General features: G+C 35.5%; 1 protein-coding gene across 8 annotated transcripts in view; it reads left to right on the top strand.

Annotated features, from left to right (window-relative positions):
- The window catches only part of ZNF713 (zinc finger protein 713), a 106,093-nt gene that overhangs the window by 33,420 nt on the left and 49,677 nt on the right, over positions 1–22,996 (top strand). For 3 of the 8 annotated variants that reach the window (XM_016138558.2, XM_036226309.1, XM_016138556.2), the window contains one exon: positions 20,194–21,571. The exons of 2 other annotated variants lie outside the window; for them this stretch is intronic. In XM_016138558.2, the coding sequence (XP_015994044.2) occupies positions 20,194–21,251 (1,058 nt within the window). In that variant the 3' untranslated portion in view covers positions 21,252–21,571. Of the gene's footprint in view, positions 1–10,192; positions 10,745–14,404; positions 14,829–20,193; positions 21,572–22,996 lie in introns of those variants that run through there. 3 more of the 8 variants (XM_036226312.1, XM_036226311.1, XM_036226313.1) reach the window with 3 other exon arrangements.

Below are 22,996 nucleotides of genomic sequence, written 5' to 3' on the forward strand. Positions count from 1 at the left end.
TAGATACCCAAGGTTCGTGGTTCGTAGATCAGCTTGAACAAGTAATTATTTTCACATCCACCTTGTCAGGGACAAGCAGGCTAGCAGTCTTCTCCAAGGAGACTACTTATATTTTTGCATTATCCTATGAGATACAATCTTATGAGGATGGTGTAAAATATTTCTGTTGATTGAAGGACAAAGATAGAATGATCTGGCTTTAGTGACCTAATTCTGTTGTGCTCTCTGGGGTATTGCCTCCCTCATTGATATTGACATCTGCTGATGTCTATTTATCTGAAAATCTCTTCCTAGCTAAAATGAGACCTGGAAAGCATTCAATGGATTTTGCAACAAAGAGGTCACTAATTGTAGTAAAAAAAGAAATGACAGAGGAGTGTTTAGAACAATCAATTTGTACATCGTTGAGTGAACAGAGGTATAAAAAAAACATAGAACTAGTAAGTGTACAGTATTCTCACAGGAAGCTAGAATGAGAAGGGGAGACAATAAAGAGGATATTTACTAAAATAAAAAGATGGTGTCCAAAGAGGATTGTTCTAAGCAAGAATGATTTTAGCTTGCTTATAATGCCAAAGAGAAGGAGTCAGTAGAGAGGGTACATAGAAAATAGATACAAAAGAGTTAAGGTTCTAGAAGAAATAGGAATGGAATTGGAGAGAAAGAGATTAGGGTAATTTTGTACATAAATAAGTTTGTTTGTGGAAGATTTGAGAAGTTCACACATGGTGATTTTTATTTCCTTGGTAAAGCCCTCTTGGGTGTAAAGGAATTGGGAGGTCAAGTAGAGAACTTGAGGAGCACTTCCTATAGCATACTAAGATCAATAGAATCTGACCAAAGAGTAGTAAAGGGATTACTGAGAAGTTTTGAGGGCCCAAAGATTTAGCCTGATAGATATGTGGTTTCTCATTTCCATGGGTACGCCATTTCTCTTGTTATATTCGGCATTGGAAGAAGTTTGTAGACCCTCAGTTGAAGGCCTGTTCGACTGTTGAAACTAAACAAGGAAAACTGTGAAAGACAGTTAGTTAATTTAAGTGAATTGAAATAGAGTCCAAGAAGTGACAAGAAGTAAACTAAGGTCTGAAGAGGACTGAAAACGGAAAGACGACAAAAGAGTCAAAGAAATGGAGGTCTAGATGAGGTCAGAATGTGAATAAGGACATGAGACTACTCTAGGCAGGAAAGCGTGACACTGAGTTTGGGATTTCTTACATGGAGCAAAGTTCAGAGTGTAACTTTGTAGCTAGGTAAATAGATTGTTGAAGTGGAGTTAGAAAATAAGATGGAGGAGCCCCATTCAATAGCAACTAAAAAGATGAAATACCTAGAAATAAACTTTCAACAAGAAATATGCAACACCTTCATAATGAAAACCTTGAGGTACTTATGAAAGACACAAAAATAAACAACTAAATGAACATACCAAGATGTCAGTGTTTCTACTATACGTGTAGTGTAACCCCATAAAAAGTGCCTGTAAAGTTTTGGGAGGCTCTAGATAAGCTCATTCTAAAGTTCATATGAAAAAGTGATGTCAGAAGCATGGTGATGTGAGAGGTCTCCCCAGATCTCTCCCCTTTGAAATAACAACAAAATGAACATTTGCAACTCAACAAATAACACCCAACCTGCACACAAGCACATCTGAGAGATCTGCTCATCAGAGCATCCAAAGGTGGGTAGTTCCACATGTAACTGGGAGGCATGTTAGCAGTGTGAAACAAAGGAGCTGTGTTATGCAGCCAGAACTCCCTGCAGAAGGAGGAGAGGGGACATAACACATCCAGGTCTTCCTTTGAAACCCATAGCAGTACTGCCTGAGTGATCAGCATATTCCATGCAGTGGAGCCCAGGGATCAAGGCAAAAAGCAGGGCAGAGACTAAGTGTGGAGGGGTGACAGCTGTGGCTTAGCAATCACCATTGCCAAGCAGGAGGCTGAGTCACAGAGCTTGGACATACCCTCTCCTTCCACCAATCCAGAGCATGCCCTTCCCTCATCCATATCCTCTCGGAGCTAGCATCACTGAGACCCAGGGGAATTTGCACAACCAATACTAAACATATAATACAAGCGGTACAAGAGAGGAGAGTGGTGGTATCAAAGGAAAACAACAGAAACCTGAGGAACAGGAATAAGGGAAGGGAAACAACTACAAAAACAGCAGATCTTTCTTAATCAATCCGACACCCACTTAGGCTGAGTCAGAAGGAAGAAGTAGAACATTGCATCTGACTCTTGGGGCAGTAATGGGCCTTCAGGACCTCTTCAGACTCAGACCCACCATCATCCATTGCACCTTTCCATAGGGTGGAGCCCTGGGACTGAGGGACCTGTTCGCAGAAAAGGCAGATAGCTCACCAGAGGAGAGGCTTTATAGCCTCAAAGCAGAGATAAAAGAGGCTTGGATGTCATCTACTAAAAATCAAAAGAAAAACCCCTTCTTATCAACCTCCTAAAGAGATATAACAAATTTTCTTTTTTAAAAAGAAAAAGCAGAGTATTCCCATTAACACCCAGGCAGAAAAATAGTCCATCAAACACCATGAACAACCAAGGTGACAAGGCAACTCAGAATGAAAATGAAAAATCTACAGGAAATAAGCTCAAATACATAGAAGTAGGAGATTTAAATGACAGAGAATTTAGGATTGCACTTCTGAAAAACTCAACTAGATGAAAGAAAATTCTGACCAACAATTTCAAGAAATTAGAAACAAAATAAATGAACAAAACGAATACTTTTACCAAGAAGGTTGAAACCATTAAAAAAAAAAAAAAAGAACCAAACAGAACTTCTGGAGATGAAGAACACATTAAAAGAGATGAAGAATGAAATAGTGAGCTTAGGAAATAGAGCAGACCAGTTGGAGGAAGAATTAGTGATATTGAAAACAGAAATTTGGAAATGATGCAGAATGAAGAAGAGACTTGAGAGTTAAAAAGAAAAATGAAAGAACTCTACAAGAACTGTCTGACACCATCAGAAAGAGCAACATAAGAATAATGAGTATACCAAAAGGAGAAGAGAGGGAGAAGGGAATAGAGATATATTCAAACAAATAGTCAACGAGGACTTCCAAAACCTATGGAAAGAACTGTATCCTTGAATCCAAGAAGCAAATAAAACATCAAATTATCAATCCAAAAAGGCCTTCTCAAAGACACATTATACTAAAATTGTCAAAAATTAATGACAATTCCCAAGGCAGCCAGGAAAAAGAAAAGGGTAACCTATAAAAGAAAACTCATTAGACTATCTTTAGACTCCTTAGCAAAAAAACTTATAAGCAAGAAAGAAGTGGCACCAAATATTCAAACAATGAAAAAAAAAATCACCAGCCAAGAATAAATATATCCTGCAAAGATAACCTTTAGATATGAAAGAGAAATAAAGGCCTTTCCAGACATAAAAAAAAAGCTGCGGGAATTCCCCACCATGAAGCCTTCATTGCAGGAAGTACTAAAGGGGAGTAATTCTACCTGAAACAAAAGGATAAACAAATGTACATAACCATGAGTAAGACGACTAACAGTCAGACAGCAGCAGGAAACTGCAACCCTTATTAAGAAAAGGGTATTATAAGCTTAAATATTATATAATGGTTGAAGGTCAAAAAAAAAAAAACTCTAAACAGAAAACAGCTACTGCAACTTAGAAATGAATGTTCAGTATATATAGCAATAATTTGAGACAAAAACAAAAGGGGAGAGAGTAACGATCCAAATTCACCGAGGTGAATGGAGATAAAGTGCATCGGAAGAAAATGGACAATTATGTATGTATGTATGTATGTATGTATGTATGTATGTATGTATACACATACATATATATATATATATACACATAGATACCCATCCTTTATGTAAACTTAATGGTAACTACACTCCATAAATCCAGAACTGAGACACATAGCATAAAACATGAGGGAACAGAGGGAAAATCAAAAAAATGCCTCAAAATTAAAATAACAGGAACACAAAAACAGAGAAACAATGGAGACATCGAGCTACCAGAAAACAAAAAAATAAAATGGCTATAGGAAAACTTCATATTTTAATCATCTCCCTTAGTGTAAATGGACTGAACACACCAATAAGAAGGCACAGAGTACCAAATATGATCAGAAAACAAAACCCAACCAAATACTGCCTTTATCAGACATATCTCAGCTACAAGGATAAAAATAGACTCAAAGTAAAAGAGTGGAACACAATAATCCAAGCAAATGGCATCCAGAGAAAAGCATGTGCCACCATACTTATTTTTGACAATATAGATTTGAAGATAAAAAGGGTAATGAGAGATGATGATGGACACTTCATGATGATTAAGGGTGTTACATATCAAGAAGATCTAACACTTAATATTTTTGCTCCCAACCAGGGAGCACCTAAATATATAAAGCAACTACTAACAGAACCAAAAGGAGAGACTGACAATTCTCTATGGTAGGGGACCTAAATACCCCATGTCAGCTATGGATAGATCAAACAGAAAATAAGGAAATATCATCCTTAAATGACACATTAGATCAATTGGACATAATCAATATTTGCAGAGCCTTTTATTCCAAGACAGCAACTTGTATATTCTTCGCTAGTACACATAGAACATTCTCAAGGATAGCTCATGTGTTGAGATACAAAACTAGCCTCAACGAATTTAAGAAAATTGAAATCATACGAACTGTATTCTCTGACCATAATGTTTTGAAACTGGAGGTCAATTGTAAGAGAAGGCAAGAAGAACTATAAAGACATGGAGATTAAACAACATGCTACCAAAGAATGCCTGGGTAACAGTAAAAGGAGAGATCAAGCAATACATAAAAACAAATGAGAATGAAAGTACAACAAAATAAAACTTTTTGGGACCCAGCAAAAGTGGTAATAAGAGAAAAGTTGATATCATTACAGGCCTGTCTCTAGAAACAAGAACAAGCCCAAATAAACAATGGGACTATATTAAAATAAAAAACTTCTCTACAGCAAAGGAAACCATCAATAAGGCAGAGAGGGAGCAATCAGAATGGAAGAACATATTTGCAAACCACACCTCTGATAAAGGCCTAACATCCAAAAAATATAAAGAACTCATACAACTCAACAATAAAAAATTAATAATAATCCAGTTAAAAAATGGACAGAGGACTTTTAACAGACACTTCCCCATAATGACATACAAATATCCAACAGACATTAAAAGATGCTCAACATCACTAGCTATTAGAAAAATGCAAATCAAAACTACAATGAGATACCATCTCACACCTGTAAGAATGGCTATAATCAACAGGACAAGTAATAACAAATGTTGGAGAGAATGCAGAGAAAAAGGAATGCACCTACACTGCTGGTGGGACTGCAAATTGGTACAGCCACTATGGAAAACAGTATGGAAGTTCCTCAAAAAACTAAAATTGATCTGCGGTATGATCCAACAATGCTTCTACTGGGTATTTACCCCAAAGCCTTGAAAACCCATATCTGAAAAGATATTTGCACACTGATGTTCAGGGCAGCATTATTCACAGTGGCCAGGACATGGAAGCAACCAAAGTGTCCTACAATAGATGACTAGCTAAAGAAGCCATGGTACATATATACAATGGAATATCACTCAGCCATAAGAAGAGATGAAATACTGCCATTTGCGACAACATGGATGGACCTTGAGATAATCATGCTAAGTGAAATAAACCAGACAGAAAAAGTTGAAAAGCACATGATATCACTTATATGTGGGATATAAACCTACAAGCAACAAATGACCAGGACAAACAAACAGACACTCACAGACATGGACCATAGACTAACGGTTACCAGAAAATAAGGGGTGAGAGAGGAGGGGGGAGGTAGATGGGGTAAAGGGAGTCAAATATAGGGGGTTAGGGGGAGGGTGAAGCGAATAAAGGGGATCGAATATATGGTAACTGAAGGAAACTGGACTTTGGGTGGTAAACATACAATAGAATATACAGATGTCAAATTATAATGTATACCTGAAAATTATATAATAGTATTATTAACCAATGTTACCCAATAAAGAATAAAATAATGAAAATAATTCTTTTTATGAAACTACAATGAGATACTATCTTACATCTGTTAGAATGGCTGTCATCAGCAGGACAATAATAACAAGTGTTGGAGAGGTTGTAGGCAAAAAGGAACCCTCATACACTGTTGGTGGGACTGCAAATTGGCACAGCCACTGTGATAAACAGTATGGAGGTTCTTCAAAAAATTAAGAATTGAATTACCATATGATTTAGCAATCCCTCTTTTGGGTATTTACCTCAAAAAAAACTGAAAACATTTTGCAAAGATTAATGCACCTTGATGCTCATAGAAGCATTATTCATGGTGGCCAAGGCATGGAAACAACCGAAGTGTCCTAAGATAGATGATTGAATAAAGAAGATGTGGTGCATATATACAGTGGAATATTACTCGGTGATAATAAAAGATGAAATACCGTCATTTGTGACAACATGGGTAGATCTTGAGATAACCATGCTAAACGAAATAAGTCAGAAAGAAAAAGTTGAAAATCAGATGATATCACTCACACATGGGATATAAAACTAAAAGCAACAAACATGACAGAGGCTCATGTCTGTGGATTAGTGGTTACCAAAGGGAAGTGGGGAGGTGGGAGGTAGATCGGGGTAAAAGGGGTCAAACATTTAGTGACAGAAGGAAATCTAACTTTGGGAGGTGAACATATAATGCAATATATGTATACAACATACTGTTGAACTGTACACTTGAAACTTACTTGATTTTATTAATGTCACCACAATAATTTTAATTTAAAAAGTAAATAAAAATTTTTAAAGTTTATATGGAAAAAAAACACAAATATAATCAGGAAAACTCTGAAAGGAACACCAATAAGAATTATTTCTATAGATAACATACAATAAAATTTCATGAATTAAAGCAAGGCAGACCAACTGAACAGAATAGGAAATCCAGAAATAGACCCAGATACATGCAGGAATTAGTATGTAATAAATGATATGACATGACATGACCTAAGACACATGACAAATATAATTATTTCAAATTAGGAGGGAAAAATAGAGATCTAAATAAATTGTGTTGAGACAACTGGTATTTAAAATGTACACTGTTTAATAAATAGTGAGTAGCCATCTGAAAATAGATAAAATTGGATCCATAGCTTACTCCTTAAGGGAGATAAACTCCAAAGGTATCGAGACTTTAAATGTAAAACATGTAACCATAGGAGACCTGGAAGAAAACACAGGAGAAATCTTTCATAACTTTAAAATGGAGGAATTTTTTCTATAATTTAAAATTTAGAAGCCATAAGAAAATTCATACATTCAACACATGCAAATTCCAAATTCCGCATAGTATAGAGCAATAAACAAAGTAAAAAAATAAAATAGTAATAGGGAGAATACTTGCCATTTATGTCAGAAGGACTGATCTCCCATTAATGTATAAAAAGTTCCTCTTAATCAATAAGAGACCAATGGCCCAATAGAAAAATACACAAATATGAATGGTTCTTAGGTAAAGGAATACAAATACCTTTAACATATAAAAAATGTTCAGTCTCACGATAAAAAACACAAATTGAAACTACATCAAATACCTTTTCTCACCTGTTAGATTAGCAAAAAATCCAAAACTTTGACAGTACACACTGTTGATGAGTTCATAGGGAAGAAAGCACTCTCATACTGTGCTAATATAATATAAACCACCAGTGAGCAAAAGAATATCTTAGGCTAATCAAGTGGCCCCTTTCCAGATACCCTTTTTGGTATTGTAGACTCTGAATGAGTAAAACAGTCTAGAGTAAAGTTTTATGGAAACAACCCACACTCACTCTTTTACATATTGTTTATGGCTACTTTCACATTATAAGAGGTATGGCTCACAAAATCTTAAGTATTTACTATATTACTGTACAGGAAAAGCTTATCAACCTCTGCTAAAGCAATACTTTCTGTTTACAACCATCATTCTTATTAAGAAGTGCATTTTTATTGTATCCCATAAGATCTATATAATCTATAAAATTGAACCAAAAATTTTATCATTTATCCTTATCTCAATGTCTGATTAACTGTATTTTCTATTATTTTTTAGTCTATTCTGTTTTAATTTTTAATTCATTTCTACCTACTAAGTTAATATCACAACCCACTGTAAACATGGCACATTTTTTTAATCAAAAAAACAACTGGAAATACAGTGCTTTCCAAGTGGAAAGGATAAATTTTTTAAAATTTGTTTCTTTCCTTTCTTCCTAATTCTTCTCTCCTTCTCTCCCTTCTTTCCTTGTTTTCTTCCTTCCTAATTCCTAAACAATTTAGTTCAAAAGGCATTAGGTAGGGCTGAGCAGGGTGTCTACTTATTGAGGTATGCATTGGTGCAGAAGGCCTTGCAAGATGTTTAAGTTGCTCAATGGCATTGCAATATGCTTATACTGACCACAGACCTGTCCAGAAAGTGCCCCTTTTTAGATACAGAGGAGATCATAAGTGCCCTAGAAATCTAATTTTATTAAAGACCCATAACTCCTAGAGTTGATTCAGGGAAAATGGAGTCAGTGGGGACATATAGTAACCACATGAGACGATGGTAGTCTGTGCAAATCTCCTATTTTTCTTTATAAAGAACGCTTAGGCCCTTACAAGAATGATGGAAGCCTGATGAACCCCTGCCATAAGCTAAAGAGCCTTAGTCTGTAGCTCTGACACAGATATTACACCCACTTAAGATTTGGGTACAAAAAAGATTGTGTGTCATCCGTGCAGTGTAGGCAGGGCAAGTTTTTCTCTATGTCTGAAAACACTTTCTTCATAAGCATCAGTTTCGTTTGTAATCTCAGACAACTGTGGAGGTGGGGGGAGATAAGAAGTATACAATCTAATAGGTGATTAGGCATAAGTACAAACTAGGGCTTGGGGGTTTTGGTGAATTAATTGGGTTTTTAGCCAGGTAAGGCCAAACCAGGAAGAAAGTAGATAGTGCTCTCATATTCATGGCATGATTAAAATGTTCATCTTCATTAGTGTCCACTTGTTTCTTTTAAGGGCAATTGCAGTCATGTATACTAACGTGGGGGCTTAAGTTAGGTGGGGAGCTAGGGCCAACAGATTAGAGTCTGTTCTTCAAAACTGCTTTGAAGTTCAAAATAATTGTCTCAATCTGGAGTCTAGACTCTGTCTCCTGGCAGCCAGCTGCAAAGTAGATAGGCAGCCCTGTGATTGAATATCTGATGTGCCTTGAGGGTATCCCCAGTGGGGGAGCAGTGCATATACAGTCCATGCACAATCACTCCACCTGGATCAGAAGGTGGCATGTCTGTCAACAAGAAGAGTTTTCCCTTTTCTCTCAGAGGGAAGCCATTGAAAAAAGGAAATCAACAAAAGTGGTCATGAGCATGTTGGTCACACTGCATGTTTCCAGGGTTAAACAAGTTCTGGAAGTTAGGCCTTGGGGAATGAATGCCCTGAACTCTACTTGTAGTCAGTAGGAGCCTAGAGTACCATACTTATCTGTGCTTCCAGGAGCTAGGTTCACAGCCTAAGTATTATGGTGCTAGGAGAATATGAAATACAGCTTTCAAAGCTCCAGCCATTCATGCCATGTATTTTAGAGCCAAAGTTGCTGGATGGACAAAAGCTTTTGGGCTAAAAATAAAGTCCATGAAAGGACAATTTTTTTTGGTTGAGATGATAAATTTGTTTAAAATAGATCTTTTAAATTACTATTTTTCCCACATATAATTTTAGACCAGAGGAAGTTGTTTATGTGTCCTTATATACATCTTTGAACTTATTGATCTGTTTTCCACAATTTTCTAACCCAGACTTTTGCTTTTTTTCTTATTGAAATTTCTATTTCATGTTCAGCCAAGTAATTATTCTGCTTTGCTGTTTGTGATAACAGTAAGTTCAATGTAACCTAAATGTGAATTGATAAAAAATACTTTGATTCAATACATCCATAAAATTAGATATTTTACAGTGCCTTAAAATTACATAGAAATGTATTTGTTAACATGGAAATATGTTCATGTTATGCATGTTCATGTGAAAAGGCAAAATACTAAACAGTATTATGGTCTAATTCCACATTATTTCTCAGAACAGTTCCTGGTATAACTATTAATGGTGTCCCCTTTTACTGTCAAGTGTCCTATTTAGGATGATAATCAAGTGTGCCACGCCTACAGCTTTGATATACAGATATACCACAGATATTGCGGGTTCAGTTCCAGACCACCACTATAAAGTCAATCACACTGAGTTTATGATTTCCCACTGCACATTAAAGTTGTGTTTACAATATTGTCATCTGTTAAGTGTGCAATAGCATTATGTCTAAAAAATCAATGTAAATTAAAAAAAACTTTATTGCTAAAAAATGCTAACTGTCATCTAGTATTTCAGCGAGTCATCTTTTTGCTTGTGGAGGGTCTAGCCTCATTGTTGATGGTAGCTACCTGATCAGGGTAGTGATTGCTGAGGGTTGGAGTGGCTGTGGCAATTTCTTAAAATAAGACAACAGTGAAGTCTGCCCCATCAATTGACTCTTCTTTTCATGAACAATTTCTCTGTAGCATGCAATGCTCTAAGATAGCATTTACCCACAGAACTTCTTTCAAAATTGGAGTTGGTCCTCTCAAACCCTGCTGCTGCTTTATCAACTAAGTTCATGTAACAGTCTAAATCCTTTGTTGTAATTTCCACAGTCTTCACAGCATCTTCACCAGGAATAGATTCCATCTCAAAAAAAAAACAAAAAAACAAAAACAAAAAAAAAGAACAAAAAAACCCCCCCAAAATAATACTTCATTCATCCATAAGAAGCAACTCTTCATCTGTTAAAGTTCTATCATGAGACTGCAGCAATTCAGTTGCATCCTCAGACTCAATTTCAATTCCAGTTCTCTTATTATTTCCAACACATCTACAGTTACATCCCCCAATGAAGTCTTGAATCCCTCAAAACCATTCATGAGGGTTGGAATTAACTTTGTCCAAACTCCTGTTAATGTTGATATTTTAACCTCTTCCATGAATCACAAATGTTCCTAATACCATCTAGAAAAATGAATCCTTTTCAGAAGGTTTTCAACTTATTTTGCCAAAACCCATCAGAGTAAACATACAGCTTTATGAGATATACTTCTCAAATAAGGCTTGAAAGTTGAAATTACTCCTTGATCCATGGGCTGCAGAATGGATGTTGTCTTGGCAGTCATGAAAACATTAATCTCATTGTACATCTCCATCAGAGCTCAAGTGGCCAGGTGCATTGTCAATGAGCGGTAAAAAAAATTGAAAAGAAATTTTTTATAAGCTATAGGTCTCAGCAGTAGGCTTAAAATATTCAATGAACCATGTTGTAAACAGATATGCTGCAATCCAAACTTCATTACTCCATCTACGGAACACAGACATACTCCATTTACAGAACACAGACAGGGTAGATTTCACACAATCCTTAAAGGCCCTAGGATTTTTGGAATGGTGAATGATTACTGGCTCCAATTTAAAATCACCAGCTACATTAGCTCTCCAAAAAACAGCCTTGCCTTTGAAGCCAAGCATTAACTTCTCTCTAGCTGTGAAAGTCCAGATAGCATGCATCTTCCAGTATAAAGCTATTTCATCTTCGTTGATAATCTGTTGCTTAGTGTTAACACCTTTATTAACCTTAAACCCCATGAACCAACCTTTGCTACCTTCAAACTTTTCTTCTAAAGCTTTCTCACTTCTCTCATCCTTTACAGAATTGAAGAGACTTAGGGTCTGCTCTGGATTAGGCTTTGGCTTAAGGGAATCTTATGGCTGGTTTGATCATCTGTACAGACCGCTAAAGCTATCTCTATATCAGCAATTAGGCTTTTTTTTTTTTTTTTTGGAATATTCATCTGTTCACTGGAGTGGCACTTTTCATTTCCTTCAAGAATTTTTCCTTTGTATTCACAACTTTGCTAACTGGTGAAAGAAGCCTAGCTTTTGGCCTCTTTCAAATTTCAACATGACCTCTTCTCTAAGCTTAATTGCTTTTAGCTTTTAATTCAAAGTGGGAAATGTGCAACTCTTTCTTTCACTTGAACATTTAGAGCTATTAGTTTGCCTAATTTCAATATGGGTTTGCCTTGGGTCATAGGCAGGCCCAAAGAGAAGAAAATAGATGAACAGCTTGTAAGTAGAGCAGTCAGAACCTACAAAACACTTACTGATTAAATTTACTGTCTTATATGGATGCAGTTCATGGCACCCCAAAAACAGTTACAATAGTAGTATCAAAGATCACTGATCACAGATCACCATAACAAATATAGTAATAATGGAAAAGTTTGAAATATTGTGAGAATTACTAAAATGTGACACAGAAACATAAAGTGAACAAATGGTATTGGAAAAATTGTTGATAGACACACTTGATATAAGGTTGTCATAAACCTTCAATTTATAAAAGCATAATACCTGCAAAGTGTAATAAAGTGGAGCACAATAAAACAAGGTATGCTTGTACATATCCTGTAGTCAGAAGACTAAGAGTACTGTGTGACTAACAGTTAAGAAAGCTAAAGCAATCCAAGGACCAAGTATAGCTGACTAATGAATTACCTTTGGTGGGTGAGCTGGGAGAAGCTGTTAAGATCAGTGTATACTACACAAATTTGTTGGGACAAGGTATCATGAGTGTTTTTCATAAGTCAACCAGCATGATCTTGTATCATGTTCAGTAGGGTTTATGCCCTAGGGCTAGTCCCAAGGTACTACCCCAAACAGAGATGTATCTATCTAGATCATAGAAATAAGAAGAGAATGAGGGTTGCAGCAAAAACCTCCCAAGAGTGATAAAAGTTCCCCAAACTGGTTAAGTTCCCTTAACCATTTGCTAAGCTGAGACTTTGAAGCTACCCAGTCATACAAAAATTATCCTCTTAATCCTTCCTCTTTCTACACAGCTCCTATCCCTTAACTCTTGTTAGAATGGAACTAAACATTAGTGAGTGATGGAAGAAGCCAGCGGGGAGATAAGTGGGGAAAGAAGAGAATAGAGTCAGAGAAAAGTCTAGGATGGAGAGAGTAGAGTTGAGGGAGAGGTAAACCGAAATAGAGTAGAGTGAGGGAAGATGAGGCAGAGATAGTAACATGACCCTGTAACAGACCCAAAGGAGGGGAAAAGGATTAATTTTTTAGTTTGACTATTACACATGACTGAGCATTTTATTTTATTGTTGCTTTTATTTAATTTTTTTTACTTTATTTTTTTACTTTTTAAATTATTCCTTCTTCCCTCACCTACCTCCCCCATGGTAACCACTAATCCATTGTCCATGACCAGTAGGCTCTGTTTGTCCTGTTCTTTTGTTACTTTTAGGTTTATATCCCATATATGTGGCATCATGTGCTTTTCAACCTTTTCTGTCTGGCTTATTTTGCTTAGTATGATTGTCCCAAGTTCCATCCATGTTATTACAAATGGCAGTATTTCATCTCTTCTTATGGCTAAGTAATATTCCATTGTATATATGAACCACAGCTTCCATAGCCAGTCATCTATTGTAGGACACTTTGCTTGCTTTCATGTCCTGGCCACTGTGAATAATGCTGCTATGAACATTGGTATGCAGATATCTTTTTGGATATGGGTTTCCAAGGCTTTGGGGAAAATACCCAGTAGAGGGATTGCTAGATCATACGGTAGATCAATTCTTAGTTTTTTGAGGAACTTCCATACTGTTTTCTATAGTGGCTGTACCAATTTGCAGTCCCGCCAGCACTGTATGAGGGTTCCTTTTTCTCCACATTCTCTCCAACAATTGTTATTACTTGTTCTGGTGATTATAGCTATTCTAACAGGTGTGAGATGGTATCTCATTGTGGTTTTGATTTGCATTTCCCTAATAGCTACCGATATTGAGCATCTTTTCATATATTTGTTGGCCATTTGTATGTCTTCTAAGGAAAGGTGTCTGTTCAGGTCCTCTGCCCATTTTTTTATTGAATCGTTTGGGTTTTTTGTTGTTATTGAGCTGTATGAGTTCTTTGTATATTTTGGATATTAGTCCCTTATCGGAGGTGTTGCTTGCAAATATATTATCCCATTCGGATGTTTGTCTCCTTACCTTCTTGACCATTTCTTCTGCCGAGCAGAAGCTTTTTAGTTTGATGTAGTCCCATTCATTTATTTTTGCTTTTATTCCCTTGACTTTGAGATCAACTTCATAAAATCCTCTTTAAGTCCAAGGTCCTTGAGTTTAGTACCTCTATTTTTTTCTATGAATTTTATTGCTGCAGGTCTTATATGTAGATCATTAATCCATTTTGAGTTAATTTTCCTGTAGTGATAGATAACAATCTAGTTTCATTCTTTTGCAGGTGGCTTTCCAGTTTTCCCAGCACCATTTATTGAAGAGGCTTTCCTTTCTCCACGCTGTTTCGACATTTTTTGTTGAAAATTATTTGTCTATATAAGTATGGGGTTACTTCTGGACTCTCTATTCTGTTCCACTGGTCCATGTGTCTGTCTTTCTGCCAATACATTTCACTTTGACTACTGTCTCTTTGTAGTATAATTTGAAGTCAAGCAGAGCGATGCTTCCATCCTCATTTTATTTCCTCAGGATGGCTTTGGCAATCTGGGGTATTTTGTGCTTCCATACAAATATGATTTTTGTTCTATTTCTTTAAAAACTCCCGATGGGATTTTAATAGGGAATGCATTAAATCTGTGTAATGCTTTAGGTAATATAGTCATTTTAACTATGTTGATTCTTCCAATCCAAGAACATGGAATATCTTTCCATTTCTTTGTATCTTCTTCGATTTCTTTTAAAAGGGGTTGTAGTTTTCATTATATAGGTCCTTCATATGTTTTGATAAATGTATTCCTAAGTATTTTACTTTTTTGTTGCAATTGCAAAAGGAATTATTTTTTCACTTCCTTTTCTGATATTTTGTTATTACAATATAGGAACGCTATGGAATTATGAACATTGATTTTGTATCCAGAGACTTTACTGTATTTGCTCATTGTTTCTAGTAGTATTCTTGTGTAGTCTTTAGAGTTTTCTATATAGAAAGTCATGTCATTCACAAGTAGTGACAGTTTGACTGCTTCGTTTCCTATTTGGATGCTTTTTATAACTTTCTCTTGCCTGATTGCACTCGCTAGGACCTCGACTGTTATATTGAATAACAGTGGCAATAGTAGACAGCCTTGCCTTGTTCCTGATCTTGGAAAGTTTTTACTTATTCACCACTAAATATAATGTTGGCTGATGGTTTGTCATATATTGCCTTTATTATATTTAGTTATTTTTTTCTATGCATATTTTGTTAAAGGTTTTGATCATAAATGGGTCTTGTATCTTGTCGAAGGCTTTTTCTGCATCTTTTGATATGATTCTTATTTTTTAATTTGTTTATGTGATGTATCACATTAATTACTTTGAGTATATTGAACCATCCCTGTGCTTCTGGGATGAAGCCCACTTGATCATGGTGTATAATCTTTTTAATATGTTGCTGTATTTGGTTCACTAGATCTTATTTTGCATCTGTGTTCATGAGAGATATTGGTCTGTAGTTTCTTTGTGTGTGTTATCTTTACCAGGTTTTGGTATTGGGGTATTATTTGCCTCATAAAATGCATTGTGAAGTATTGCCTCCTCTTCAATATTTTGGATGAGTTTGAGGAGAATAGGTATTAAATCTTCTTGAATGTTTGATAGAATTCACTGGTGAAGCCATCTGGTCCTGGACTTTTACTTTTTGGTAGGTTTTTGGTGATTGTTTCCATTTCCATACTGCTACCATTCTCTTTAGATTTTCTAGTTCTTATTGATGCAACCTAAGAAACTTGTATTTTTCTAAGTACTGGTCTATTTCTTCTAAGTTATTATATTTGGTGTTATATACTTTTTCATAGTATTCTTGTATAATCTTTTGTATTTCTGCAGTGTTGTCATAATTTCTCCTCTTTCATCCCCGATTTTGTTTATTTGTGTCCTCTCTTTTTTCTTTAGTGAGTCTAGCCTGGAGTTTGTCAATTTTATTAACCTTCTCAAATAACCAGCTCTTTGTTGCATTTATTTTTTTCTATTCTCTCTCTCTTTTTTTAATTTCATTTATTTCTGCTCTGATTGTGTTTCTTTCTTTCCTTCAGTTGATTTTAGGCTTCATGTATTCTACCTTTTCTAGTTTTCTAAGATGAAGCGTTAGGTTGTTTATTTGGACTTGTTCTTGTTTTTGGAGCTAGGCCTGTAATGATGTGAACTTTCCTCTTATGACCACTTTTGCCTTGTCCCAAAAGTTTTCATATGTTGTACTATCATTATTATTCATTTCTATGTATCTCTTGATCTCTCTTTATTTCTTCTCTGACCCAGTTATTCTTCAGTAGCATGTTGTTTAATCTCCATGTATTTGTGGTTCTTCCTGATTCTTCTGCAGTTGATCTCTAGTTTCAAAGTACTATGATCAGAGAAAAAGGGTGGTATCAGTTGAACTCTCTTATATTTGTTGAGGCTATCTTTTTTATCCCAGTATGTGGTCGATTCTTGAGAATGTTCCATGTGCACTAGAGAAGAATGTATAAGCAGCTTTTTTGGTATGGAAGGCTCTGTGTATGTCAATTATGTTCAGTTGGTCTGATATGTCATTTAAGGATGTTATTTCCTTATTGATTTTCTGTGTGGATGATTGGTCCATATCTAACAGTAGACTATTAAATCTTCTACTATGATAATGTTTTGGTCTGTGTCTCCCTTTAGTTCTGTTAGTAATTGCTTTATATATTGAGAGTTCTCTGATTGGGAGCATAGATATGAATAAGTGTTATGTGTTCTTCGTGCTTCCTTTTATTATTATGAAGTGTCCCTCAGTGTATTTTTTTACCTTTTTATTTTGAAGTATATCTCATCTGATATTAGTACTGCAATTCCTGCTTTTCTCTGAATGCCATTTGCTTGAAATATCATTTTTCACCCTTTCATTTTGAGTCTGTATTTGTCTTTGGAGCTGAGATGTGTGTCCTGGAGGCAACATATGGTTGGGTTTTGCTTTTAGATCCAATCTGCAACTCTGTGCCTTTTTATTGGTGAGTTCAATACATTTACATTTAGGGTGATTATTAAAAAGTGAGGTTTTCTGATAGTCATTTTATCTTTTGCTTTCTGATAGCTTTGTGTTTCCATTGCTTCCTTGTCCTTGTGTTTCTGTTTTCTTTATTTTGTTTGGCTTTTGTGGGGTTTCCCTCTGGTCCTTCTTGTTTTATGTTATGTACTTCAGTTCTGAATCTTTGGCATATAGTTGCCAGTATGACTATGTAAAGGATACACACACACACACACACACAAACACACATGTAAAGGATATATATGTGTGTATGTGTGTGTATATATATACACACATACACACATACACATATATGTATACAATAGTTCTATTTCTTCTGTGCATGCGTTATATCCATTTCCCTTTGCAAATTTGGATCATTGAATCCCCCCTTTTCAGTCATTGTTGTCTCAATTTGTCCCTATGTATGCTAAACATTAATTGCTATCTTGCTATAGCAAATCTCTTCTTATTTTAAGCTTATAATGCCTCGTTCCTAATAAAGGTTGCACTCCTCTGCTTTTATCAGCCTGCTAGTCACCTTACTCCTAATTATGTATTTTTTTTATGTCATTTTGTTTTAGATGAGCTGACCCCTTTTAGTATTTCCTGTAGTGCAGGCCTCTTAGTGGAGAATACCCTCAATTTTTGTATGTCTTGAAAGGTCTTTATTTCTCCTTCATATCTAAAGGAGAGCTTAGTTGCATATAGTATTCTTGCCTGGTAGTTCTTTCAATTTAATAGTTTGATTATTTGACTTCACTCCTTTCTGACTTATATAATTGTGCTGAGAAGTTCAATGATAATCAAATGGGTATTCTTTTATAGGTTATTGTCCTCTTTTCTCTGGCTGCCCTGAGAATTCTGTCTTGTAGTTGATTTTCGATGATTTTAATGCACTGCGTCTTGGTGAAGGCCTTTTTGGGTTGAGACAATTGGGTGTTCTAGTGACTTCTTGAATTCCAAGCTCTAGCTCATTCCTTAGATTTGGGAAATTCTCGTCCACTATTTGTCTAATCCCTGCTCCTTTTCCTCTCCTTCAAGAATTCCCATTATTCTTATGTTTCCTCTCCTGATGGTATCAGCTAGTTCTTGTATTTCTCTTTCATTTTTTTCATTCTTTGGTTATTTTTTTCTCTTCTTCTTTCTGATTTATTTCTAGATTTCTGTCTTTGATATCACTGATCCTTTCTTTCATTTGGTCGACTCTATTTCCCAAGCTCGTTATTTCATTTTTCAAGTCTTGCAGTGTGTTCTTTATCTCCTGAAGGTCTATTCTGTTCTTTTTGAGGATTTCAGTCTCCTTGCTAAAGAACTCATTCTGCTAATCTAGTTTTTTTTTTCAATTCCAGAAATTATTGATGTGATTTGTTTTGGATCTCATTGAGTTTTTTCAGAAGTACCATCCTGAATTCTATGTTATGTAAGTTGTATATTTCTATGTCTGTAAGCTTATATTCTGTAGATTTTTCTCTTTCTTTCTGAGATGCTTTGTCACCTTGGTTGTTCATGGTGTTTAGTAGACTGTTTTTCCACCTGGGCATTAATGGAATTATGTTCTGCTTTTGTTTTTTTCCCAGAAAGAAGATTTATTGTATAATGGTCCCAAGCCTGTTGCAAAGAAGGTGTTTTTCTTTTGGTTTCCAGTAGGTGGTGTCTAAGCCTCTTGGATCTCTGCTTGCATAATCTTAATGTTTTTTTTTTTTTTCCTTATAGATGTTTAATCATGCTGGCTACCCTCAGTCTCAGTTCCTGTCAGTGTTAGCAACAGTTTTGGTAGTGTTTGCTCAGATTCCCTTGGGGTTCTGCAGTGTTCGGTCCCATAGGATATGGGAGTGAGGCCCTCTTGGTTGGCGTTGTGGCCTGCAGCTCAGTTTTGCAACTGCGTCCAGTAAATATCAACTGTTGTTTTTCTGCCATCCTGCTTCTGTGCCTTCTGTCCTGATGACTGGGCCCTGCCACCAGCCAGCCATGGGGAGCTCATAGCTTTCCCAGGCAGGGCTATTCAGGGAACTCAATGTTCCTTCTTCCCTTTCTCCTACAGGGAACTCCAGTAGCTACAAGAGGCAGCTTCTTTATTTCTCCCAGTCCACCACCTGACACCTGGGGTTCTGACCTATGGTAGCTCTTATGTGCAGATCCCACGCTCAGACTTGCTGATGTGCAGTTTGGGTGTTTTTTGTTGAGTTTTAGATGTTCAGCTTATTGCCGTTTCTCTCACTCTGCCATGTTTAATCCAGTCTCACTCTGAACATTTTAATTACTGAATATAGACTGTGTTTGTGGCTTAATATAACAATAGAAAGATCTGGTACTTAAGAATTAAGGGGAAAGTCATGGAACTTGCCCAAATATTTATCCAGAAATTGAGGAAGAATACCCCCCATTCCATAGTTTAAAGTGGTAGGAGACTGAAATTAAATCTTGTTTTTATTAAAATCCATGAGTCATGTTTTTTTCAAAATGTGGTTTACATTTATATTTGTGTGAGCAGAGGAAAAAATTGGCAAGATGGGCTCCACACTATTAACAATGATTACCTCTAAGTGGCGGAATTCTTACTTTATACGTTTCTATATTATTTGAATACATTACTATAGGAAAGTATTAGTTTCATCATTTTAAACAAAAGATTTAAAATAGGAAGAAATGCTTTTTAAAAAACCAGTACCTGTCATTACAATAGAATTAGTCCACAGATGAGACCTGTCTTCTCTAAATCCCCTTTTTCTTTAATATCTCTCCCCTCTGAGCACTGATCTTTCCTGATATTTCTTATCTTTTCCATTTCCTTTCAATCTTAGATACTCCTGGATGATCTCTTCTTTTTATGATTACCACACGTTTTAAAATTTTTCCCAGCTCTCTGATTCTTGTCATCTTTTGTAGTCATTCTGCTTATTACATGGCCACATTTTAAGACTTTTTAACACCACAAGTGCCCTGTTAGCATTATTGTCAGTTTCATTTGGTAATTCATTATGCAACAATTTCTTTTTCAAAACATAGAGAATACTGGAAAGTATTTGTATGTTCTGAATTTCTTTTAGATGGGGAAAATAAACCTGAAATCAAAAAATCAACTCCAAACCAGAATATTTCTGATGAAAATCAAACCCATGACATGATAATGGAGAGACTAGCAGGAGACAGTTTCTGGTATTCCATCCTAGGAAGACTCTGGGATTTTGATTATCAGTTAGAGTTTAACCAAGAAAACCAACAGAGACATTTAGGACAAGTATCTTTAACCCAAAAAAAGATCACACAGGAGAGAAGCCTTGAATGTAATAGATTTGGGGAAAACTATAAAATAAACTCAGACCTTATTATGAATCAGAGAACTTCTTCAATTAAAACATCCTTTAATTTGGACTCACAAGGAAACAGTATCAAATATAATTCAGACTTGGTTGACTATCAGGGAAACTGTATAAGAGAGAATATTTATGATTATAATGAGTATGGAAATATCTTCAGTCAACATATTGTTTTTACTAATCATATTCATGCAGAAGAGAAACCCAGTGAATGTAAGGTGGCCTTCAGCCACAATTCATCTTTTACTCAACCTCAGATAGTCCTTACAGGAGAGAAGCCCTATAAGTGTGATGAATGTGGGAAAAGATTCAGCCAGAGGATACATCTTATTCAACATCAGAGAATTCATACAGGAGAAAAACCTTTTATATGCGATGGATGTGGGAAAGCCTTTCGTCAACATTCTTCTTTTACTCAACATCTGAGAATTCATACTGGAGAGAAGCCCTATAAATGTAATCAATGTGGCAAAGCATTTAGTCGTATCACTTCCCTTACCGAACATCATAGACTGCATACTGGAGAGAAACCTTATGAATGTAGTTTTTGTGGGAAAGCATTTAGCCAGAGGACACATCTTAATCAGCATGAGAGGACTCATACAGGAGAGAAGCCCTATAAATGTAACGAATGTGACAAAGCCTTTAGCCAGAGCGCACACCTTAATCAACATAGGAAAATCCATACTCGGGAGAAATTATGTGAATATAATAAATGTGAGGAAGCCTTAAGCCATAGTCCTTCGCTTACTCAGCAACATGTACCTCATGGTGGGAGAATCATATGAATATATAAATGTAGGAAAATTTTTGTCAGACCTTTCCATCCCATTCAATATTAAATTATTCATAGTGGAGAGAAAGCATATAAACAAATGTTTAATACATAGAAAACAAAGTTAGACCTTAAACTAGTAAATAATTTATATCATGATATAAAACTTATTGTAATGACCAGAAATTCTGTTGTTATAACCTGTAATTGTTCATCAGTAAGTCTTATGGTACAAGTTTTTAATTATAGAAACATTGATTAATCAAGGCAATAATGTAATGTAAACAGTCACATAAACTTGAAATAAACAGAAAGAACATTTCCCAAACTTCAGTCACTTGTGTTCTTCCTTTGCAGTTTTTATAATACTTAGTGCTTAATATATTTCTTTAAAGGCACTCAATTTTTAGCATTATCCTAGGAAATTTTATGTAAGTTATGTGTTATATGCTAACTATGTTTCTTCTAATTTCCATCAAAATAAATTCATAACAAATTTAAAGTATCAATTGATGCACCACCTAAATCTCTGTAGCATTATTTAAGAAACAATGTGATAGGATATGGCAACATGCTGTTATTGTTTTTTAGCAATCCTTTTATTCTTATCAATGAGTCCTAGGATCACTTTCAGAGTCTTGGTGGAGACTGAGGGTCATGTTGATGAACTTTGAGAAGTGATTCCAAGAAGTCTACTTTTCTATCATGCTGTTCTGGTTTTAAATTTTTCTATAGCAAATGTAAACTTTTGAATTAAAATTGATGTTTCTGCTATATTTGCAGGTTTGAATAGAGAAGTTGTTTGTTTGTTTGTTTGTTTGTTTGTTTGTTTAATAATGACTACAGGCTAAGAATCCCTATGCCTCCCAGCACTACTATGGAAGACAGGAAGTAGGGGACTATACCAGTCAGTGAACTGTGGTGCTACGTTGAGGCTAAGAACCAGGGAATAACTTTAGTGTCTTACATAAACAGCAAAGGAAGTATTACTCATTGGCTCAATATTTTATTTGTTGAGATATATTTATGTAATACCATTTTTCTGTAAAGAATTTAGGTGATTTAATTTGATTTTTAGGATTATTGCCTTATTTGACAAAAATTACATTTTGATGCTATGAAGAAGCATGATAAATATAACCTGTCATAAACCATAAACAACTATAAGTATGAGGCTACTTCAGTTTCTTGCCTTTTCATTTTTACCTCAGCCTTCTCAGGCATGGCTAAAGAAGCCATGAGGCTAAGGTAGAAATGCATTCCCCTTGCTTTCTCACCTTTCTTTTAACATTTGCTGCAGCTTAAGACTTCCATGTTTTTTTCTTTGAAAGACTAGATTTTATAGTCCTAGAACCAAAGCTGAAATGATTTAAAGACTTTTAAGAATTAAAATACTAAAAACCAAGAAATTAATAAACTCATCTCATCACAAAAGTTAAACTTTTCAAAGTACTTTTATGTCCTTATGTCAGTAAATGTGATATTTTAATAAAACCTTGAGTTACTGTACTCAGGGAAGATTTCCAATAGTATCTTTTGTTCAAATATCTGTGTAGTGGAGATTCATTTTCAGGGCAGACCAGTTCTGGAAATCTCTTTTTACCAAAAGGCGTTACATTTAACATTCATTTCTCTTAAAAAGGCATAATATAGGGCACTCAGATTTTAGGAATAGAGAGAGTGAGCCAAGGTGAAGTCTGACAGGAAAGATATGTATCAAAGAAGTAATGATTAATTACAGTTGGTAAAGGCTTTGAT

The sequence above is a fragment of the Rousettus aegyptiacus genome, unplaced genomic scaffold (assembly GCF_014176215.1).
Source record: "Rousettus aegyptiacus isolate mRouAeg1 unplaced genomic scaffold, mRouAeg1.p scaffold_m13_p_8, whole genome shotgun sequence".
In the NCBI taxonomy this organism is placed as follows: Eukaryota; Metazoa; Chordata; class Mammalia; order Chiroptera; family Pteropodidae; genus Rousettus; species Rousettus aegyptiacus.